General features: G+C 43.7%; 2 protein-coding genes across 2 annotated transcripts; both read right to left on the minus strand.

Moving 5' to 3' along the window:
• Positions 1-701: 701 nt before the first annotated feature.
• Positions 702-2,078, minus strand: LOC120291626 (UDP-glycosyltransferase 91C1-like). Its single transcript, XM_039309287.1, has one exon. The coding sequence runs from the start codon at positions 2,076-2,078 to the stop codon at positions 702-704; it is 1,377 nt and encodes a 458-aa protein (XP_039165221.1).
• An 11,792-nt stretch (positions 2,079-13,870) lies between these two features.
• LOC120291627 (UDP-glycosyltransferase 91C1-like) lies at positions 13,871-15,426 on the minus strand. The gene is made up of 3 exons (XM_039309288.1): positions 15,031-15,426; positions 14,814-14,919; positions 13,871-14,745 (listed from the first exon to the last, which is right to left on the minus strand). Exons 1-3 carry the CDS (start codon positions 15,424-15,426, stop codon positions 13,991-13,993), a joined length of 1,257 nt encoding a protein of 418 aa, XP_039165222.1. The 3' UTR covers positions 13,871-13,990.
• Positions 15,427-19,590: the final 4,164 nt, after the last annotated feature.

Below are 19,590 nucleotides of genomic sequence, written 5' to 3' on the forward strand. Positions count from 1 at the left end.
TGATGTGTTTTACTTGCGGGGCTCAACATGCATCTCTGAAATTTGATTCATGAAGCATCGATGATTGAGAAAATATTTTTTTTAACTTAAAAACAATCTTTGCATCGTTTAAGAAAGTGGGTTAGCGAAAAATATCTTCTTTGTTAATAAAAAATCTTCAAGTATAGATGCAAATATTTTTTATTAACTAATTTTTTTGCGCAGTAGAAATTGTCTTTCTTTTAAGGAAATGTTCCTCAAATCATGTAACTTGTCGCGTAAGACAATAGGTTTAATCTAATTGAGCGAGCCTACTCCACATTTGCTAGCAATGTAAAAAAAAAAAAAAAGACAAACAAATGGTTAGGTTCATAGCGGTGCAATGAACTCACTCTGCTACATTTTAGTAGAATAATAGTTCAAGAATGCCCGGTCTAGATATCAAATTGCACCAAAAACAATAAAAGCTTCACTGCAAATTGTGGCCCAAATTCATCAACTCGTCTGCCATCATGATCGGGACAGCTGCTATATTTACACCCGAATTAGGATGGTCGTTGAGAGTCGGGAGGTGTTCAGTGTGAAAACGGAAGGGCATGCGCTGCCCGAATAAAGCAGGAACTTAGATGGACCCAGCATTTACTACTTAGTGATGTACAATCGCAACCAGGACAAAAAAAGCACACTGATACAGAAAATTCTAGGTCGACGTAATCATCTCATCAACTTGTGGCTCTGCACTCTTCAAGCACTTGAGCGAACTCCTCTAGATACTTGTGCTGCAGCTCCACATTGCCGAATATCTCCCTCATGGCCCATGCGTTTGCCCTCACCTCCTCTCCCTCCGGCTCCACCATGACCCGTCTTATCGTCTTGGCTACTGAGTCGCCCATGAACGACCCGTCTCGGTCATTTCTTGGTACCTCTGACCCGACCCGCCTCTCGTCCATCAGCCTTGCCACAAGTCCTTGGTCCGAGCTCCCCCCGGAAAACACGATTAGCGCCCGACCCTGCCCGAGGGCCTCTATGACTGAGCTCCACCCACAATGCGTCAAGAACCCGCCGACCGACGGGTGGGCCAGGATGTCCAGCTGAGGAGCCCAACCCACCCAGACGAAGCCTCGACCCAACACCCGGCTTTCGAAACCGGAGGGGATACTGCCGGGGCCGGCCTTTCGGCCTACCACCCAGACGAAGGGCAAACCTGACTTTTCAATTCCACATGCCAACTGGTGCATTAACTCTTGACTCAAAGCCACCTCAGTGCCGAGGGCGATGTAGAACACCGACTTCTCTTCCCTGTCATCCAACCATTGCTTTAGCTCACTCCACCTCCCGTCTCCTTCGTGCCGGCTTTTATTCTGGGGCGGCAAAAGCCCCATCGGAACCACGGCTCTTCCGTAAAGCTTCTTAAGTAGACTCAATGGCTCGGCCTCGAACTCACTACAGGTTCTTGTGGCCACGATTTCACAACCCTGTATCAACCTGCCAACCCTTTGTAAAACGGACATGTTAGCGTCAGAGTCCACCATATCCTCTTCGTTAATCACCTCGTGAAGCCTAAACGCGACTTTAGTGGGGTAAGTAACCCACGGGGGAACGACCGTCAAGTCCTCTGCCGCCTTGGCTCGGGCCCGACTGTCGATCAAAAGGGATGGCGGGCCGCAGAAGACGAGGGTGGTAGCACTAAATATGCTGAAGAACGCCGATTTAGCACCCAGTCGTCTCGCCTTTTGGGGTAACCAGAAAGACATGAAGTCTTGGATCACCCAGTCGACGTCTGAGTTCGCAAGGAACTCGGCAACAGCTGGCTCGAGCATGTCGTATGCCTTCTTAAGGTAAGGGACCATGTTATGCAGCAGCTCGGAGGTCGACTCGGCAGAGTCGGGGAGGCCATGGACGCGAGGCAAGGGAAGCTCGACGAGGGTTATCGAGGGAGGGAGGTTCGCGGGGAGCTTTTGGAGGTTTTTCGGGGTGGAGATGAAGGAGACGCGATGACCCTTTCGAGCTAAGAAGGTGGCGACCTCGAGGAAGGGCATGAGGTGGCCGTAAGCGAGCCATGGGAACATCGCAACGTGGAGCTTCTCTTTGTTTTCCATGGCAGTGTGTGGAAGGAAGACGAAGTGGAGAGAGACTTTAAAAGAGAAACCGGCTATCGGTGGAGCGCGCACGTGCCTCTACTAGGCGCACGTACCGGGAGAGAGTGAGATTAGTCTCCTTCCTTGCGCACGTGCGAATTTTCACGTGAATGGCATTGTGACATCCGAACGAATGTTTGTTATACGCAAAAGAAGAAAGCAAAAATCTTAGGCCCCGTTCACTTAGCCGAAAACTACTTCTAAAAAAATGTTTTTTTTTTTTTTAATTTTTCGATATTGGTTTCACAAAAATGAACTGGTTGGAAAAAATATTTTCTATCAATAGAAAAAAAATCTCTAAGATAGGAAAAATGTTTTTAGCTTTTCAAGAGGAAAGCATTTTCAAGCAGAAAATATTTTTCATGCTCATTTTCTCTTATCTCACACCTTTACTAACCCCTTTTTCTTTCCTTTTTTCTTTTCAGAAAATTCTAATTTTTAGTTCTTTTTCTTTTTTTTTCTCCTTTTATTTTGACTAGTTGCCAAACACAACAATAGCTGACAACCAACCATCGTTTAACTCGAGTTGGCCGCTTGCCAGATTGGCGAGTGTAAGCCTTTGGCAAGCTCCGAGTGCTCGAGCTCCACTTTGGCTTATCGTTGAGCATCATCATGGTTGGTGATTGACAAAAGAAGAAGGAGGAGGTAAAGAAAAATAAATAAGTTAAAAAGTAAAATTTTGAATATTTTAAGAAGTAAAAAAAATTATCTAAAAGAATGCACGGAGGAAAATTAAATCAAAATTTTCATATCGAATAGCGAAAAATATTTTTTAATTCATTTTCAAGTTTCAATCAAATATAAAAAAATATAATCATTTTTCTGAAAAAAAAAAAACCTTTTCAAAAGATAATTTCTAAAAATGATATATTTTACGTAAAACGAGTAGAGCCAAGTCTTGTTAATTTGCTAAGCGGCCCAAAGAAAGGGTTCATTTAACTTTTGATGTCTTAAAAATAAGGACTCACCTCCCTAGGAATATTGATTGCTGTACTAAGTAGTTCGAGAATGCCCCGGTCTTTAGATACTTGAGTCGGTCTCTTGATATTTATTTTCAAAGCAACGCTTGCACCAAAATCGATGAGCTGCCCCGGAAAGTGCGGCTTGTTATTTATCACATTATCCCACAATTTTTAAGGCTTTTCCCTCTCGAGCACAGTTATTCTACTCTTACGTTTTTCACATTTATGCCTTTTTAGGAACAAATATCCATTTAGAAACCGCCTCATTGGAAGGTAGTTAAGGGCATAACAAGGTCTAAGCCAAGCCTTATGTTTCGGAAATACATTATCAATATGTGAGGGAATTGAGTTAGTATAATTGTCATCGAATCTCCGTGGATTTTTATACACGCAAACTCGAATAATGGGTGGAGGTCAAATTTATTTCACGCAATGTTTTCTGCGTACGATTCTAATTGGTACTTGAATCCTATTCTTTAATGTATTATTAGAATAGTTCGTTTTTGTCATGCACGGCGTCATGCACGGCCCTTCTCTAAGTGATGGAGCCGCTGTTGCCCCTTAATGGCAAAAATAATTGAGGATGGCGTCTTAAATGAGTTTGGCCCCATTCTAGGATCACAAGTTCAACGACTGAGGGCTCTGCCCCTTTCAAGTACCCGAGGGAACCCATCCAAATTCTCAAGTTGCAACTTCATGTCGCCACATATCTCCCCCACAACCCATGCCCTCGTCCTCAGCTCCTCTCCCTCTGGCTCCACTGACCTGCCTTATCGTGTAGGCTACTAGGTCGCTATTGAATGGCCCCCTCTCGGTCATCCGTTAGCACCTCTTGTTCGACTCGCATCTCATCCATTAGTCTCACCATCAGCCGATGGTCCGAGCTCCCCTGGTGAACAAGATTGGCGCCTAGCCCTCCGCGAGTGCCTCTACAACCAAGCTCCAACACGACGACGCGCCAAGAACCCGACGATCGACTAGTGGGCTGGGATGTTGAGCTGAGGAGCCCAACCCACCTAGACAAAGCCTTGACTCGATAACCGGACTTCCAATCATTTTGGCAAGAAAGAACAATCAAGTTTTAGCTTGAGAAGTGATTGGGTAACAGTTTTTAATTTATTGTGAAAATAATAGTTTATTCCGAATCACAAAAATCCAATAATAAATAATTTTATTCTCAAGATAGCACAAAACTAAGTTATATTAGCCAATTCCTTTCATCTTTACTCATCCCAGGTCTATGCATAGTAATTGATCCATAATATGCTAAGAGTGCGAGGGAGTCGGTAACACTAACATTGAATTTCTTGCTTTCAGGACTTCACTATTTTATCGGTAGCAAGTTATGGTAGAAGAGACTTCTTACTTTTTGTCTTTTAGTTTTTAGAGTTATGCTAACATAATAATTTTTGAGTTATCGTAACAATAACAATTGGTTATGAGCTCGGATTTTTGAAGAAGTAGGCTCCACAATAATTTATAATTATTTGTTATTTGATTTTTTGTGATTTAAAATAAACTATTATTCTCAAAGTAACTTAAAAACTATTATTTAATCATTTCTCTAACTTTTACTAAAAATTAGTATTTTGGCCTGTGCAAAGGGCTATTCCTCGATTTGTCATATAATTTTGTAGCACTAACCAACTGGAAGGAAATACATAAAACTTTATAGGGTGCACATATAAACGGATAACCATACTGAATATCTGCTTCTTGTATGAAGTCATTAGTTTAATTTCAAGCCACACAATTATCTTATCTTGTCCCGTACCCGGGGAACAAACTTGGCCCATCCCACATGCTCCCAACTAAACTAACATGACCTGAGGGAGCTTCTCCAAATACTTGTTTAGCAGCTCGAAATTGTCAAGTGTCTCCCTTGTGGCCCATGCCTTTGCCCTCACCTCCTCTCCCTCTGGCTCCACCATGACCCGCCTAATCATCTCAGCCATTGAGACTACGTTTGGTAACGCTCTCGAGAATAAGTGTTTGCGTTTTTTTTGTTCCAAAGAGTATAAATAGAATAGAAATGCGTTTGATAAGTTTTTATTCTCGAACAAATTGGCTCCCGCGAACAAATTCGAAGTAAAAACAAGAAGCAAAAGAAAATTGCTTATTATTTATGAGAGCAATTCCAAAATAATAATCAAAATACAAAAATCAAGCTTATGTTTTTCCCTTTTCTTTTCTTCTTTGTTTCTTTTTTTTTTTTTTCCTTTTCTCTTTCTCTCTTCTTCCCCAAGCCGGTCGTTGGCCTCGGTGTCAACCGGCAACTAGCCAGACAAGGCTCTAGCGAGCCAAACGAGGCCCAATGACTTTGCTAGAGCTTGCTGGGCCTCCGGCGAGGTCACCCCGAGCTTATCGACACTGTGAAGGTGATGTCGACCTTGCGGTGGCTAGGCAAGGCTCGACCCACCTTGGCCAAGCGAGGTCGCTTGCCCAGTCACGTGATGCTTGTGATGACCTTGCCAGCCTTGTCCGCTCTGGCCACCAACCAACGACTGCACAAGGAGAGAAGAAAATGAAAATTGCAATAAATTATTAATGAATTAAAAAGAAATTTTAAGTTACAAAAATATATGGGATCGTACCAAACGCATTTCTTTGGTAGCTGTTGACACCCGAAATTTTGTCGACGTTTTAAACATTCAATTCGCGAAAAAGTTAAATGAAATGAAAAGACAAAAAAAATTAGAAATAAAAAAAAAAAAGAAGAAGAGACAAAAAGAACAAAGAGCCCAAAAGAAAAAAATGGATGAAGGAAAGCATAAAAAAAAATGAAATGAAAGTGAAAATGAAAACAAAAACAAAAAAATGAAATGAAATGAAAAGCAAAAGAAAAGTTAGAATAAAAGAAAACAACAAAAAAAGAAAAAGAAAAAGAAAAGAGGAGCATAAAAGGGGGGAATCGCGGACGGTGAGAGGGGACTTCGCACAGACTTTCTCTCTCCTCACACGGTTTCTCTCTCTCCTTACACGAGCTCTCTCTCTCTCTCTCTGGGCGTTCGTATCTTTTTTTGCGGGGTCATCAATGGAGTTCGAGGCAGTTGCAGCGGAACCCTAGCCCTCCCACGACGTCAATGGCGGCATCTTTCTTGCGTTTCTCCTCGGATCATCTTCATACCATCTCTTGAGCTCGTGGACTGGCGATCTTCCTCTCGCGGACCTCGTCTCTCTCGGCCGACTGAGCGCTCGAAGCTCATTTCAAAGACGCGGCCGCTAGGACTCAGATCTCGGATCCCAAGTCTCGACTTCGCTCGCGGTCCATCGGAGGGAGTTTCCGCATCCGTCTCCAATACTTCTCCGTTGAGTTCAAGTCGAAGGCTAAGGTTTTTCTTTCTCGCGTTAGCAAGGATCTGAAATTGAAGACCGGCGACGCTTGCTCTCTGAAAACTTGATCGGAGGAGGTTCAGATCTGAAGCGTATTAGCAGTAACTACAGCGACTCTTGACCGATTTCTTCTCGCTGGATTTTTTGCTCGAGCGGTGAGCTCTTTTTCCATCCTCCACGATTTGTTAGGGTTTTCGATTTCTGTTGGCATCCGTTTGGGTGTTGGATTCTGACCCCTCTATCCCTCTTTCGGACGCTCACTCGCTTATCAATCCGACGCGTTCGTCGCGGATCACACCCTTCCGGAGCTCGAGATATCAGGGTTCAGGTTCGCGCTGAGTAGGAAGTCTCGGCACAGCTCCAAAATTGATCAGTGACAACGGATTTCTGTCCCTAGCTTGATCAGGTTTTTTTTCTATCTCTCTCCCTCTTAATTGCTCTGTCTCATGCACGAATTGACGCACTCCCTCTCTTAAATAGTTCTCTGTGTGGTATATGCAGATAAATAGAAAATATGATGATGTTGGAATTGCTCTTGATTGTTCTTAGCATTTTTGTAGTTGTAATAGTTACGAGTTTACCTATATCAGATGCTGACCTGTGGAGGAACATTGTTGGGATTATGAGTTTTATCTCCAACATATTTCTTTCAAATTTGATGATGTATTGAATCAAAATTTTGTTTTCTAGTTGTTACCTTCGGTATGATTGGATATTAGAATTTAGATGGGTAGGGATATATCTTTAGCCACAGCAATAAAGAAATTTAAATGTCTTGAAACAGGAAGCATGTCATCTTGCTTGTTCACTTCATTCGGTGGTCATTTTCAAGTTCCATAGGACCGATAGATGTATCCCTGCATTTGATTTTCCTGATTGGCCTTGTTCAGAAATGTAAGAAAGGTGCCTGCATTTGATTTTCCTGTTTGGCCTTGTTCAGAAATGTAAGAAAGGTGGCTAGCTTAACTCCCACTTTTGTAGATATAAGAAAGGTAGATTGCTGTTTTTACCTCTTTTTATATGTCAATGCTGGTGCCATATCTTGATGTTACCTAAGCTTTTAACGCCTTAGTCCAGAAAGGTCCTGAATTTTTCTCATCTATATAGACGCTCACTTTAAATACATGGGTCATCATTCAACTACTTCCGCTCTCTTGATAGATCTGGTTTATGAGAAAGAGCATAAGCTTAGGTTTATGATGAAAATGTGTGGTTTTAGTGATCCATTTTGGCTGATTTCCTATGCTTATTTTCTCTCCTTATCTTCAATCTACATGCTGTGCTTTGTGATTTTTGGCTCAGTCATAAATAGTTAATTCCCATTGCATTATGTTTACCTACGTTCCGATGTCCCATTAAAGTTGCAATGCTGGTGTCTTACCGCATTTCCCGTATAAAGTTTACTAGAATGCAATCATGTGTGCTTTTAGTGGGTTAAATGGAGATCACGTGTAATTGATGTTTGCTGTTCATGCGTAAATTTGCTGATATTGAAATTTGGAATTTGTCTTGGTCTAGAAAGCATGCTTTGTTTCTATAACCTCGAATACTTGTGAATTTAATACAAATTTTTGTGTGAGGAGTTTGGGATTAGGTCCCATGAAAGTTGTCCTTCACATAAAAAACTAAAAAAAGGGGTTGTATGTTTGCCTTGCTGCTCTATTCTACTTTCAATTGACTTTGATCTCTTCCAGGATGTTATAAATTCACGTGTCTAGAATTTTAGGATGTTTCTTCATGAAATTTGTTCCTCATATGCTGATTCACCTGCCATAGAAATTTTAGGATGAAATAGCTGACGATTGCGTTTTTATTGAGCCTATGTTGAGTGTCTAGTTTCTATGATGAAGAATTTAGATGTGACATATAATAATGATGAATCTTGGGATACCACTTAGAATTTGATCTAGAAGACTTTGTGACTTTAGTCACTCTTTGTGAACATAAAAGAATGTCTTGCTTTTGATTGTTTCGATACGTGATGATTGTTTCTTTCATTTGTATGCACCTAGTCATAAATTTCTTAGATTAGGTTTAGATTAGGACCTTGAGGATGGAGAAGGCATGAAGGTGGTGGAGGTCGATGTCCATTCCGACCATTGTCTTGTACTTTTGTTTTCCCGACACATGTCTCGGGTTTTATGCATTGTATAAAGCCCGACGAGTTGCGGGTTTCCTTTCTTTTCTCGTTTGTTTTCTCTTTTTATATTTTTTAGGATTGCCCGATAGATTTACTGTTTTTCCTTTTTGATTGCTTACTTAACGTTTTGCAATTTCAATTTCATTGGTTGTTTTCCTTTTTATTTTTTAGAAATAGAATAGCATGAAAATGATCAACCACGCATGATCACTTAGTATAGAAATTGATGATCCTGAAAATATAAAAAGAAACGCATGGACATGTTAGGAAAAGCACAACATACCGTTTAGGTACTCGAAAGGGCGCTAATAGCAATATTAGCGTAACCAAGTCCCCGGACCGCAGATATCTCTGTTTGCAGGAATCGAGGGAACACTCCCGACCCTCGATTGGGTTTCTAGCCTACCCCCAAAGTTGAGGCTAATGGCGACTCCCGTATATTTTTTTTAGGTTGTTAAATACCTAGATCATATAAATAAATCCGTTGTCACGCTGGGCAATGAGTTTCGATGAAACTCACTATGGTTTAGCATACTCGATGTGGGGGTAGCCCAAAGGATGAAGTGATGCCATCCTAATGGGTGGAGCGTACTATCGAGAGGGCTACCATGGTAAAAGTACCTTAAATTCGATATCCACATTCGACTCCCTTTTTAGGTGTGTCGCTTATGTGGGTATGGATCGCGACAACCTACTGTCACGCTGGGTACGAGCTTGGGAGAGCTCGTGATCTCGAGATCAAGTACCCCTAAACCCGACCTTTCTCATCCTTGGATATCATTTCAAGGGGGCGGCGAGATCGGGTCGCGACAGTAGCAAAAATTTTATGTAATTACTAAACGTGTTCAAATGCTTAGAACTATTCCCAGGAGTAGAAATGAAAAAAAGTATTTCTGAAAAAAATTGTTCCCCAAAAGAGAAACGTTACCAAACTCACTCTGAGCCACTCGAGAACAACTTGTCAAGCTCGTCCCTTGGCACCTCAAACCCCTCTCTGTTCAAGCAGCCTTGCCATCAACCCCCTGGTCAGAATTCACTATGGAAAACAGAATCAGTGGCCGGCCTCGCCCGAGCGCCTCAATGGCGGAGCTCCAACCACAATGGGTCAAGAACCCTCCAATTGCCGCGTGAGCAAGAATTTCGGCCTGAGGAGCCCAACCCATCCACAAATAACCTCGGCCCAAGACCCAACTTTCGAATCCGGAAGGTATAATCTCCTGGCCTGGCCTCCGACCCACCACCCAAACAAACAGCAACCCCAACTTCGATCCCTGCCGCGAGCTTCGGCATCATCTCCCGACTGATGTTAACCTTGATGCGAAGCCCGACATAGAAGACTGACTTTCTTTCTTATCGTCAAGCCATCTTTTCGGCTCGACCCATCTCTTGTCTCCGCTGCCGCATTTGCGGCGGGGTGGCAATAAGCCCACAGGGACCACAGGTTTTCCATAAAGCTTCTGAAGTAACCTCAGCGGATCAGCATCGATCTCGCCCCAGCTCCTCACGGCCACGAACTTGGAACCCCGAATCTACTCGGCAGCCCGCTGAAAATTAGAAACTCCGGTGTCCATGCAATCCTGGTGAGTTACTATCTCGTGGAGCCTGAATCTGACCTTGGACAGGTAATCTATCCACTCGGGAATGGCGGTCAAGTCCTCAAGCCTTCAGCTCGGGCCATTGATCAAGACGAAAGGTGGTTCGTGGAAAGCGAGAGTAGTAACACTGAATGCACTAAAGAATGCCGAGTTCACACTCGGCTCGCAACTTGGGGCAACCAGTGACAATTTGTTTAACGTGGTCGTGAACTTTTGTAATATACAATCTTGAACAAATTTAATGTTTACAAACGACATTAAATAGCAGGCCAAAATTAATGAATCATTTTTGCCAATTTCCTTTTTTTGGTTCATTTGCACTTGTCACGACCTCCCCAAAGGAAGTTGAATCCATCTAAGAGTTTAGCTAATGGATTAGTCAACCTAAACCTAGCTCGGCTCTTGTGACTTAAGATTCAAGTATTTAACATACAAAAGATTCTTATATATGAGTCACAACTAATTGGTTTGTAAAGTATCGGGAGAAATACCTTACTTTTATGAAGTAGAGAAATATGGTCTTGATTCTTAGATTTGTTCTCGGAATAAGAATCAATTTTTTATTATTATTCTTGATTATGTTCCAAATCTATTTCCGAGAACAAAAAAATAGAAATTTGTTCCCAGGAACAAAAATTTTACCAAATGCGATTTTGTTCCCAAACTGCTTCCGAGAACAAAAAATCAGAATCAGGTACTATTTGGATAGTTAACAGACAAGCTCTAACTCATCACTTCTCGTAAGTCAATTTTTGACCATCGAAGAATAATAGGCTTGGGCCAATTCCTTTTCTCTGTGAACTTAGTCCAACTTGTCAAATTAAAACTCAAAACCATTTATTAAAGCTCATACATCCCGCCCAATGCAAATAGAATAATAAAAAATAAATGCTCTTAAAAATATATGCTATGCAACTTAATTCTCATATTTTTGTTTAGTAGTTAAAAATTAATTCCTAATTTTTATGCGATAAATGAATAGTTGGATTGCTAAAATTTAGATATTAACATCACTCTCGCATCTATGCCTTTGGTGAATTTCATGAAGGAGATAATTTCGAGTAGGGTTTCTACAATATCATTTTTATCGAGTTTATACAAATCATCGATAGTGCATGAATTGTAATATTTTCCTACCTTAAAAACAATATTCGCATCGTTGAAGAAGATGGATTAACGAGAAATATCTCCATCATCGTAGAAAATATTTAGGCATGAACAATTATGACGATACAAACATTTTCAACTGACTAATATTTCTGCTCAATAATAATGATCTTTTATTTTTTAGGAAAATATTTATCAAATTATGTAACTTGTCGCATAGTGCAATCGGCTTGATCTAATGCAGTGAGCCTATGCAACACTTCCTAGACAAAGAAAATACTGTAATTTGTCGCATAACACAATTGACTTGATCTAATCAAGTGAGCCTACGTGACATTTGCTAGGAAAAAAAACTCACGGTTGGGTTCATAGCGGTGTAATGAACCCACTCTCCCACATTTCTTTAGAATAATACTTCGAGAATGCCTAGTCTAGAGATCGAGTTACCTCTTGGTATTTTACTATTTATCTTCCAAGCAACGCTTGCGCCAAAAACAATAAAAGCTTCATTGCAAAGTTTGGCCCAAAATTCATCAACTTGTCTGCCGTAATGATCGAAATAACAGCTAGATTCATCAAACTAAAATTATGCAGCAAAAATATCCCAATTTTTTTTTATGTCACCGAAAGCCCTAATCTTATACTATGACAGAAATATCACAAAAACTCAAATTTATGCATGCGTGATATATGTACCATTTATTTCAATTACATCCAAGATATTCTTATCATACTAGTATAAATTTAGGTTTCGTAACGACACAAAAAAAATTCGAGATATATGTGTCACGGTGGGCAAGTTTAGTGGTTTTAGTAAAACAAAAAAAAAAAAAAATTGAGGTATTTGTGTTACGGACAGTGAGTACATGTGGGTTTTTCTTTGTGGTGTTAACCCTATAATGTGATATTGCCTTAAGAACAAGTCAAGGGTTGATGGAGTCGGGTCAATCCATGGTGCCCGAGAGTTGATCCAGCCTGAGCTTTCCATCTCTGTAACCCCATGCCCAACCTGCCTCTCTCTCTCTCTCTCTCTAAAAACTTCGCTCATGCTCGACTCACAACTAACTCTGCTTTCTGGTCCGACGAACCATCGCTCATGCCCGAGCAATGTTTCTTATATGCAAAAGAAGAAAGCAAAGGTTTTAGTTTTAATGGAAATGTCGATGACTTAAGTCTTGTTAGGATAGATCATTACTGGATATTAAATAGGAATCACTTAATTAAAGGGTTGATTTAGGGCGTGTTGTGTTAATATATTGATATAATCAAATCGATTTTGATGGACATAGTAATAATCGAGGTTGGTGCCTCAAACGAGTTTGGCCCATTCTAAGACTACGAGTTCATCGGCTCAAGGCTCTGCCCTTTTCAATCGCCCGAGCAAACTCAATTAAATACTCAAATTGCGACTCCACATCACCAAATATCCCCTCATGGCCTGTGCGCTCGTCCTTGGCTACCGAGTCATTTGTTGTTGTATTTAATTAGTACATCCATGATAGGATGCGATAAAAACGTACTGTTTCGTCTTAATATGTTACGATGAAAAGACACCATTTAAAAGAGTATGAGGAGTCATATAAAATACTCTTGAAAACAACCGTTGAGAGGTTGACAGAACGTACACTTAGAAATTCTTCTCATTTTATTGTCCCATTTCCATCAAAGAAAAAGAATGCGTTACATTTCTCCTTTACGAGAACAATTGGCATTTACGCTGTAAAAATCGGATGTTTTCCTCGTAATTACATTCAAACCAACATGAAATATTTTTTTGTTCGTAATTCATCCGCACCAACGATAGGCGGGTAAATTGTTCACTGCGCATTGAAATAGATAAGTCGTCCTCTGCCGACTTTCATCTTACATTTGTGAATGGCTCGTCTCAGTCATCCCTTGACACCTTTTATTCAACTCGCATCTCATCCATTGGTCTCGCCGTTGGCCATTGTTCGGAGCTCTCCCCCTCCCCCCAACTAAACAAGATCAGTGCCTACTGCCTGGCCTGTTCGAGTGCCTCTACGACTGAGCTCCACATGATGCGCCAAGAACCCACCGATCGCGACAAGTGGGCGAGGGTGTCGAGCTGAGGGGCCCAGCCCACCCAGACGAAGCCTCAACTTGACACCCAAACGTTCGGACCCGGAAGGGATTATGCCGGCGCAAGCCGTCCGCCCTACCACCCAAAACGGACAGCAAACTTGACCGTCCCATTCACTGCCCGGGTATGTTTGAGGAACCTCTGCATTTTATTTTTCATCAATCCCTTATCATCTTGGCAAGAAAGAATGACAGAGTTTTAGTTTTACTCATCCCCAAGTCTACGCATAGTAATTGGTTCGGAATATGCTAATTGCTAAGAGCGCGAACAATTGAATTTCTTATTTTTAGGCTTTATTATTTTTTTGTTAGCAAGTGATGATAGGAATGAAACCCTAAAATTTGTCACAGAAATAAAATTGAGTGATGAAACTTTTAAAATGTGCAATTAAGTCTTAAAATTAATCATGCAGATATGATCAATAGTAGGTAAATACATAAACTTTATAGAGTAAATGCGTGAACGGATAACCAAGGTGAAATATCTGCTTCGATGGCAAACTACCATGTCCCTGCAGTACATGATTAACAACTAGAAAGGAGCTTATCGTACAAGCCCTTTATTTAATTTTAAACCATAATATTATCTTTCTCGTACACGAGGAACGAACGTGGCCCCATCCCATATGCTCCCGACTAAGCTAACATGACCTGAGCGAGCTTCTCCAGATACTTGTTTTGCAACTCGTAATTGCCGAATATCTCCCTCATGGCCCATGCGTTTGCCCTCACTTGCTCTCCGTCCGGCTCCACCATGACCCGCCGAATCGTCTGGGCCAGCGAGTCGCTAGTGAACGACCCATCGGCCTCGTCCCTCGGCACCTCGAACCCGACCCCTCTCTCTTCGAACAGCCTGCCCATCAAGCCTTGGTCGGAATTCGCTCCAGAGAATAGAATCAGCGGCCGGCCTTGCCCGAGCGACTCGATGGCGGAGCTCCAGCCGCAGTGGCTCAAGATTCCTCCGATTGCCGGGTGGGCCAGGATTTCGGCCTGAGGAGCCCAACCCATCCACATATAACCCCGGCCGGCGACCTGACTTTCGAACCCAGGAGGTATGTTCTCCGGGCCGGGCCTCTGACCCACCACCCAAACGAAGGGCAAACCCGACTTCTCGATCCCTCCGGCCAGCTCCACTATCATCTCCGGGCTAATGTTGACCTCGGTGCCGAGGCCGATGTAGAAGACCGACTTCTCTTTCTTATCGTCAAGCCATCTTTTCAGCTCGACCCATCTTTTCGTCTTCGCTGCTGCGTTTGCGGCGGGTGGCAATAAGCCCACGGGGACCACGGGTTTTCCGTAAAGCTTCTCGAGCAGCCTCAGTGGATCGGCCTCAAACTCGGGGCAGCTCCTCACGGCCACGAACTTGAACCGCGAATCGACTCGCCGATCCTCTGAAAATCCGACACTCCCGGGTCCATGCCATCATGGTTTTGAGCATCTCGTAGAGCTTGAACCTGACCTTGGACGGGTAATCGATCCACTTGGGAACGACGGTCAAGTCCTGGCCTTGGGACCGGGCCTCGATCAAGAGGGAAGGCGGTCCGAGGAAAGCGGGAGAAGTAGCGCTGGTTATGTTAAAGAATGCCGAGTTGATGCCGATTTGGCTTACCACTCGCGGCAACCAATGCGCGGCGAAGTCATGGATTATCCAGTCCACGCCCGACCGTTGAAGGAACCTGTGATGGCTGGCTCGAGCATGTCGTAGGCCTTCTTAAGGTATGGGACCTTTTGATCGGCAGCTCGGCAGTCGACTCGGCCAAGTCCGGGAGGCCATCAACGCGAGGCAAGGGGAGCTCGACGAGGGTCAGTGAGGGAGGGAGGTCAGTGGGGAGCTTCCGGAGGTTTTTTGGGGTGGAGATGAAGGAGACACGATGGCCCTTTTCAGCTAAGAAGGTGGCGACCTCGAGATAGGGCAAGATGTGGCCGAAAGCGAGCCATGGGAAAATCGCTACGTGAAGCTTCTCTTGTTGTCCATGGCGGCGGCTGTGAACTCTACTTTTGCGTTGGACGGGCGCGGTGCTGTTTGACCTGTGAGTGAAGTCTAATGCAGTGGAGAATGAGCTCTCCTTCATATCGTATAAAAGCAATAAAGATTTGGCAGGGCCGGCACGCCTCAACGGCAGCTACCTTCCCGACTGGCCAATTCCATCTAGTGTTGTTTTGAAATTTGACGAATGCTGGCATAAGCTAAATTGCATCTGAACAGATCATTATCATATGGTTTTTTATGGTTTAGAAGAAAGTGCTATTCTCATGGTAAATTAAGGACTATCGTCCAATCATTTCTAAGAAAGATGCAATTCAGATTTCACAAACTCTAACAGCCTAATATTATTGACGTTTGCCTTTGTTTGTTCTGGTGGCATGTTGATGGCCATGGACAATTATCAAACAAGGTACAAGTTGCAAATTTGTTAGGTAGAGGAAAACAAAAGGCCAAACAAAGAGAGAGGAGGAGGAGGGTAGCCTGCCGCAGGGGCCAAAGCGATTCGTGTTCTTTTTTTTTTTTAGTCACCCTACTCTATTTCTACTTTACACTCACTCGTACTTTTGCCTACTCTCTTGCAGGCGTGGGAGTCGAAGCCCACTTGAAACTCACGCGTCCCCACCCCATCCTCGCTGGTATGTGACAACTCACCTCCCTTCCATGTTGGAAGCGGTGGCTGACGGGCGAATCCCGATTGCCAATGATCCGTGTTAGGGATAAGTACACTAATGGTGCTATAAGTTGTGTACGGCGCTTACTTTGGTCAAAAGTTTCCGTCTGATCACTTAAGTGCCAAAAATTTGAAAACGCTCACTTTGGTGCCAACTCCGACGAAATTGGCCGGAAATCCGACATGGCCTTTTTTTATTAATTTTTGACGCCGACGTGGCTCGCTGGAGTTGAGTCAAGATTCAAATACCAAAACGACGCCGGTTTGGTGTCTCCCCCAATTCAAAACCCTAATCTCCAACCGTCGTCGTCGCCCTCAACGGTCCCTGCGCTGCGGCACTCGCTTCGACCCCGACTCGACCCCAACCCCGACGATGGCCACTCAACGGCAGCGGCTCCGACCTCAACCCCAACCCCGACCCCCGACAATGGCCACTCGGGCTGGCCGTAGCCCAACCCCGACTCGACCCCGACCGCGACCATGGCCACTCGACGGCCGCAGCTCAAACCCCGACCGACCCGACGATGGCGACTCGACGGCCGTAGCTTCACCCCGACCTCGACTCGATGATGGCCACTGGGCCGCAACTTCGACCCCGACTCCGACCCCAACCCCGACGACGGCCACAACTTCAACCCTGGCGAAACCCTAATTTCTTCCCGTGCAGCTAAATAGTGTCGTTTCCATGAAGCCATCCACGTAGGACGGCAAAACGACGTCGTTTTCTTTAAGGAGACTGAAACGACGTCGTTTTTCTTAAGGTGGACCGAAAACGACGTCATTTAAAGGCTTATCGATTTTATTTTTTAAAAAATCATTTTGCTGGAATCTTTCGCCAAGGCCGGAATCTTTTTCACGCTGGCACCAAAGTGAGCTGTTTTTCCTCCAATTTGGCACTTTAAGTGATCCGACGGAAACTTTTGGCACCAAAGTGAGCGCCGCACACATAACTTATGGCACAATTAGTGTACTTATCCCCGTGTTAGGTGTGTTATGACGTGTTTGTGCATAATTAATGTCGATCCGTCTTCACATGTAACATCTTGACTGTGATTGTACATACCAAATAATTGAATTAATTATGGTGAAATATGTTTTAATTCAAGTCAATTCATGTTGACATCTAAAATTAGATGTGTCATACAGTTTGTACTTTTCTGATTTTTCTCTATAATGCGGGTTTCACTCTCATGTTGTGAAAACGAGCCTTGTTCAAATTATTAACCGAGCCTATTCGTCGACTAATTACTTTTAATTTATATTAATGACATTCCCTCCACGATGAAAAGTAAAGTATTTAAATTTATGAGAAAACTATATACATAATCCTACATGCCAATATCTGGATTTTATGAGCCAAATAGAGAGAGAGAGAGAGAGAGAGAGAGAGAGAGAGAAGAGGAGTTGAGTTTAAACGATATGTGAGTTGCGCAATATTAGTAAAGTCCAGAGTAGAAGGGCCCGGCAACCAAGTTAACTAATTATTATTTTTGGGACTTCATATCTTCTTCACGTGTATCGACTTAGATGATTCATGGGAGATGTGTTACTTATACCATTAAACTTTTTGATGTACTAAAACAATTATCACGATGAACAATCGAGAACACAAATTATGATCAGCTGGAAAATTCAGGTACTTTACCTTCCAATGTGGAGGGAATGTCATTAGTATAAAGTAAAAGCTTTCTAAAACCCCGAACTTCGCCCAAAGCCGACACATTTACCCCAAACTTTTTTGTGACGTGAAATATCCTAAATTTTGCCAATCGTGACACATTTACCCCAAACTTTTTTGTGACACGAAAAATCCCGAACTTTCGTTATGTGACACATTTACCCCAAAATTAGAGGGCATTTGGTCTTTTCATTTTTTTAAAATTTTTTAAAAATTTTTTTACTTTTAAATTTTTTTCCTTCTTCTTTCCTCCGCCGCCTGGCCTGGCAAGGGGAAGCAGGCGTCCGGCGAGGGCCGCCGCCGCGTCGGACGAGGGTCACCCGCCACGGCTTGGGCGGCCTCGCTGGGCCGGCGAGGCCGCCTCGCTCGCGCGGCGAGGTGCCTCGCTAGATCTCGGGAGCCGGTCTCGCCCGACGCGCGAGGGCCGCCCGCGCAGCCGGGCGAGGACGGCCCGGGCTCAAGGCGGCGAGGGTGTCCCTCGCCGCTGGGTCTGGCAAGGGCTGGCCGCCCTCGCCGCCGCGCGAGGGCCGCTTGGCCTCGCTGGGCGAGGGTGTCTCGTCTCGCTGCATCCGGCGAGGGCCGCCTCGCCCGTCGCGGCGAGGCCGCCAGCCCGCCCTGCGAGGGCCGCCCTCGCTCGACACCGGCGATGGCCGCCTTCGCCGCGCGGCGAGGGTGTCCTCGCTCGCAGATTCTGGGAGGGCTGCCTCGCCGACGCCGGCGAGGACCGCCGCTTTGCCTTCCTGGGCGAGGGTGTCCCCGCTCGCCCAACACCGGGCGAGGTCGCTTGGACGCCGGCCTCGCCGCTCCACATGGCCATGAGGGAAGAAGAAGAAAAAAAGGAAAAAGGAAAACAGAATAAAAAGACAAAAATGCCCTTGATGGGGTAAATGTGTCAAGGCTTGGAAAGTTTGGGTTTTTCAATACAAAAAGTTTAAAGAAAATGTCACTTTGGGCAAAGCTCAGTGGATTTTTCGTAGCTTTTCCCTAGTATAAATTGAGTGTTAAGTATCTATTGAGGAATGCCTTTTTCTTTTTAATTTTCGCTGACACAATAAATTGAGTGTTATATCTATTTCAGAAGTGAAGATAGCATGAGTCTTTCAATATAGAGCAAACATGACCTTTTTTCAATATCAAATTTTAATTTATATTAGTCCACTCTATAATCCAATTATAAACTAATTCATAATATTAAAAAAAAAAAAAAAAAACTATCTAGGTCAAGCAAAGTGAATTTAGAGTTTGTCATTCCTAGAGTTTGTATAAGAATTTGTGATTTTTATTTAACTCGACACGAATCTCATGAGCTTCAGAAAAATTAAATTCACTTGTTCTAATAAACCCACTCTACACTGCAAATGATCTGACAGCTTTTGACTTCCTCCCTACCTAAACATCCAAGTTGGACCCAAGCAGATCCTTAAACTGCTCCATCCTAAAATTGTCATCCAGGGTGTCTCCCCCACAATCCATTTACAGGGAAGTGAGGGGAGAAAACACGAGATAAAGACCCCACTGGGCTTCTTCTGGCCATAGGTTACTAACTGGATCCCGTCTGAGGGAGGTCACTGTCTTCCTAGCATATTAGGCTGGTAAAACCCCACTGAAGGGTCCTGAGGAGGGCAACAGGTTGGTCTGGCCGGCAAATGATCTGGACAGCTTTTGACTCTCCTACCTAAACATCCAAGCCGATAAAGAAACACGTTCCTTGGAGAAAGTGGGTCCTGCTCCTATGACAACTCCCCAGGATGAACGGACTGATTTCGATGGAGCCCACTAATTATGTGGGCCTATATACCAAGTGATTAGGTGGGCTATCATTGACCCCGGGCATAGGGTCCCGTGTTCGATTGTTTGGCCCCCATGCATGATGCATGCCGCCGACGCAACACTACTACGGT

The sequence above is a fragment of the Eucalyptus grandis genome, chromosome 3 (genome assembly GCF_016545825.1).
Source record: "Eucalyptus grandis isolate ANBG69807.140 chromosome 3, ASM1654582v1, whole genome shotgun sequence".
NCBI lineage: Eukaryota > Viridiplantae > Streptophyta > Magnoliopsida > Myrtales > Myrtaceae > Eucalyptus > Eucalyptus grandis.

Excerpts from the sequence above, each read along its gene's own strand:
- LOC120291627 (XM_039309288.1), bottom strand. The coding sequence starts at position 15,426 with ATGAAGGAGAGCTCATTCTCCACTGCATTAGACTTCACTCACAGGTCA. Across the intron at positions 14,920-15,030 it reads GCTCGAGCCAGCCATCACAG|CGCTACTTCTCCCGCTTTCC; the intron begins GTTCCTTCAACG and ends TAACATAACCAG. Across the intron at positions 14,746-14,813 it reads GGATCGATTACCCGTCCAAG|AGGATCGGCGAGTCGATTCG; the intron begins GTCAGGTTCAAG and ends TCGGATTTTCAG.
- LOC120291626 (XM_039309287.1), bottom strand. The coding sequence starts at position 2,078 with ATGGAAAACAAAGAGAAGCTCCACGTTGCGATGTTCCCATGGCTCGCT.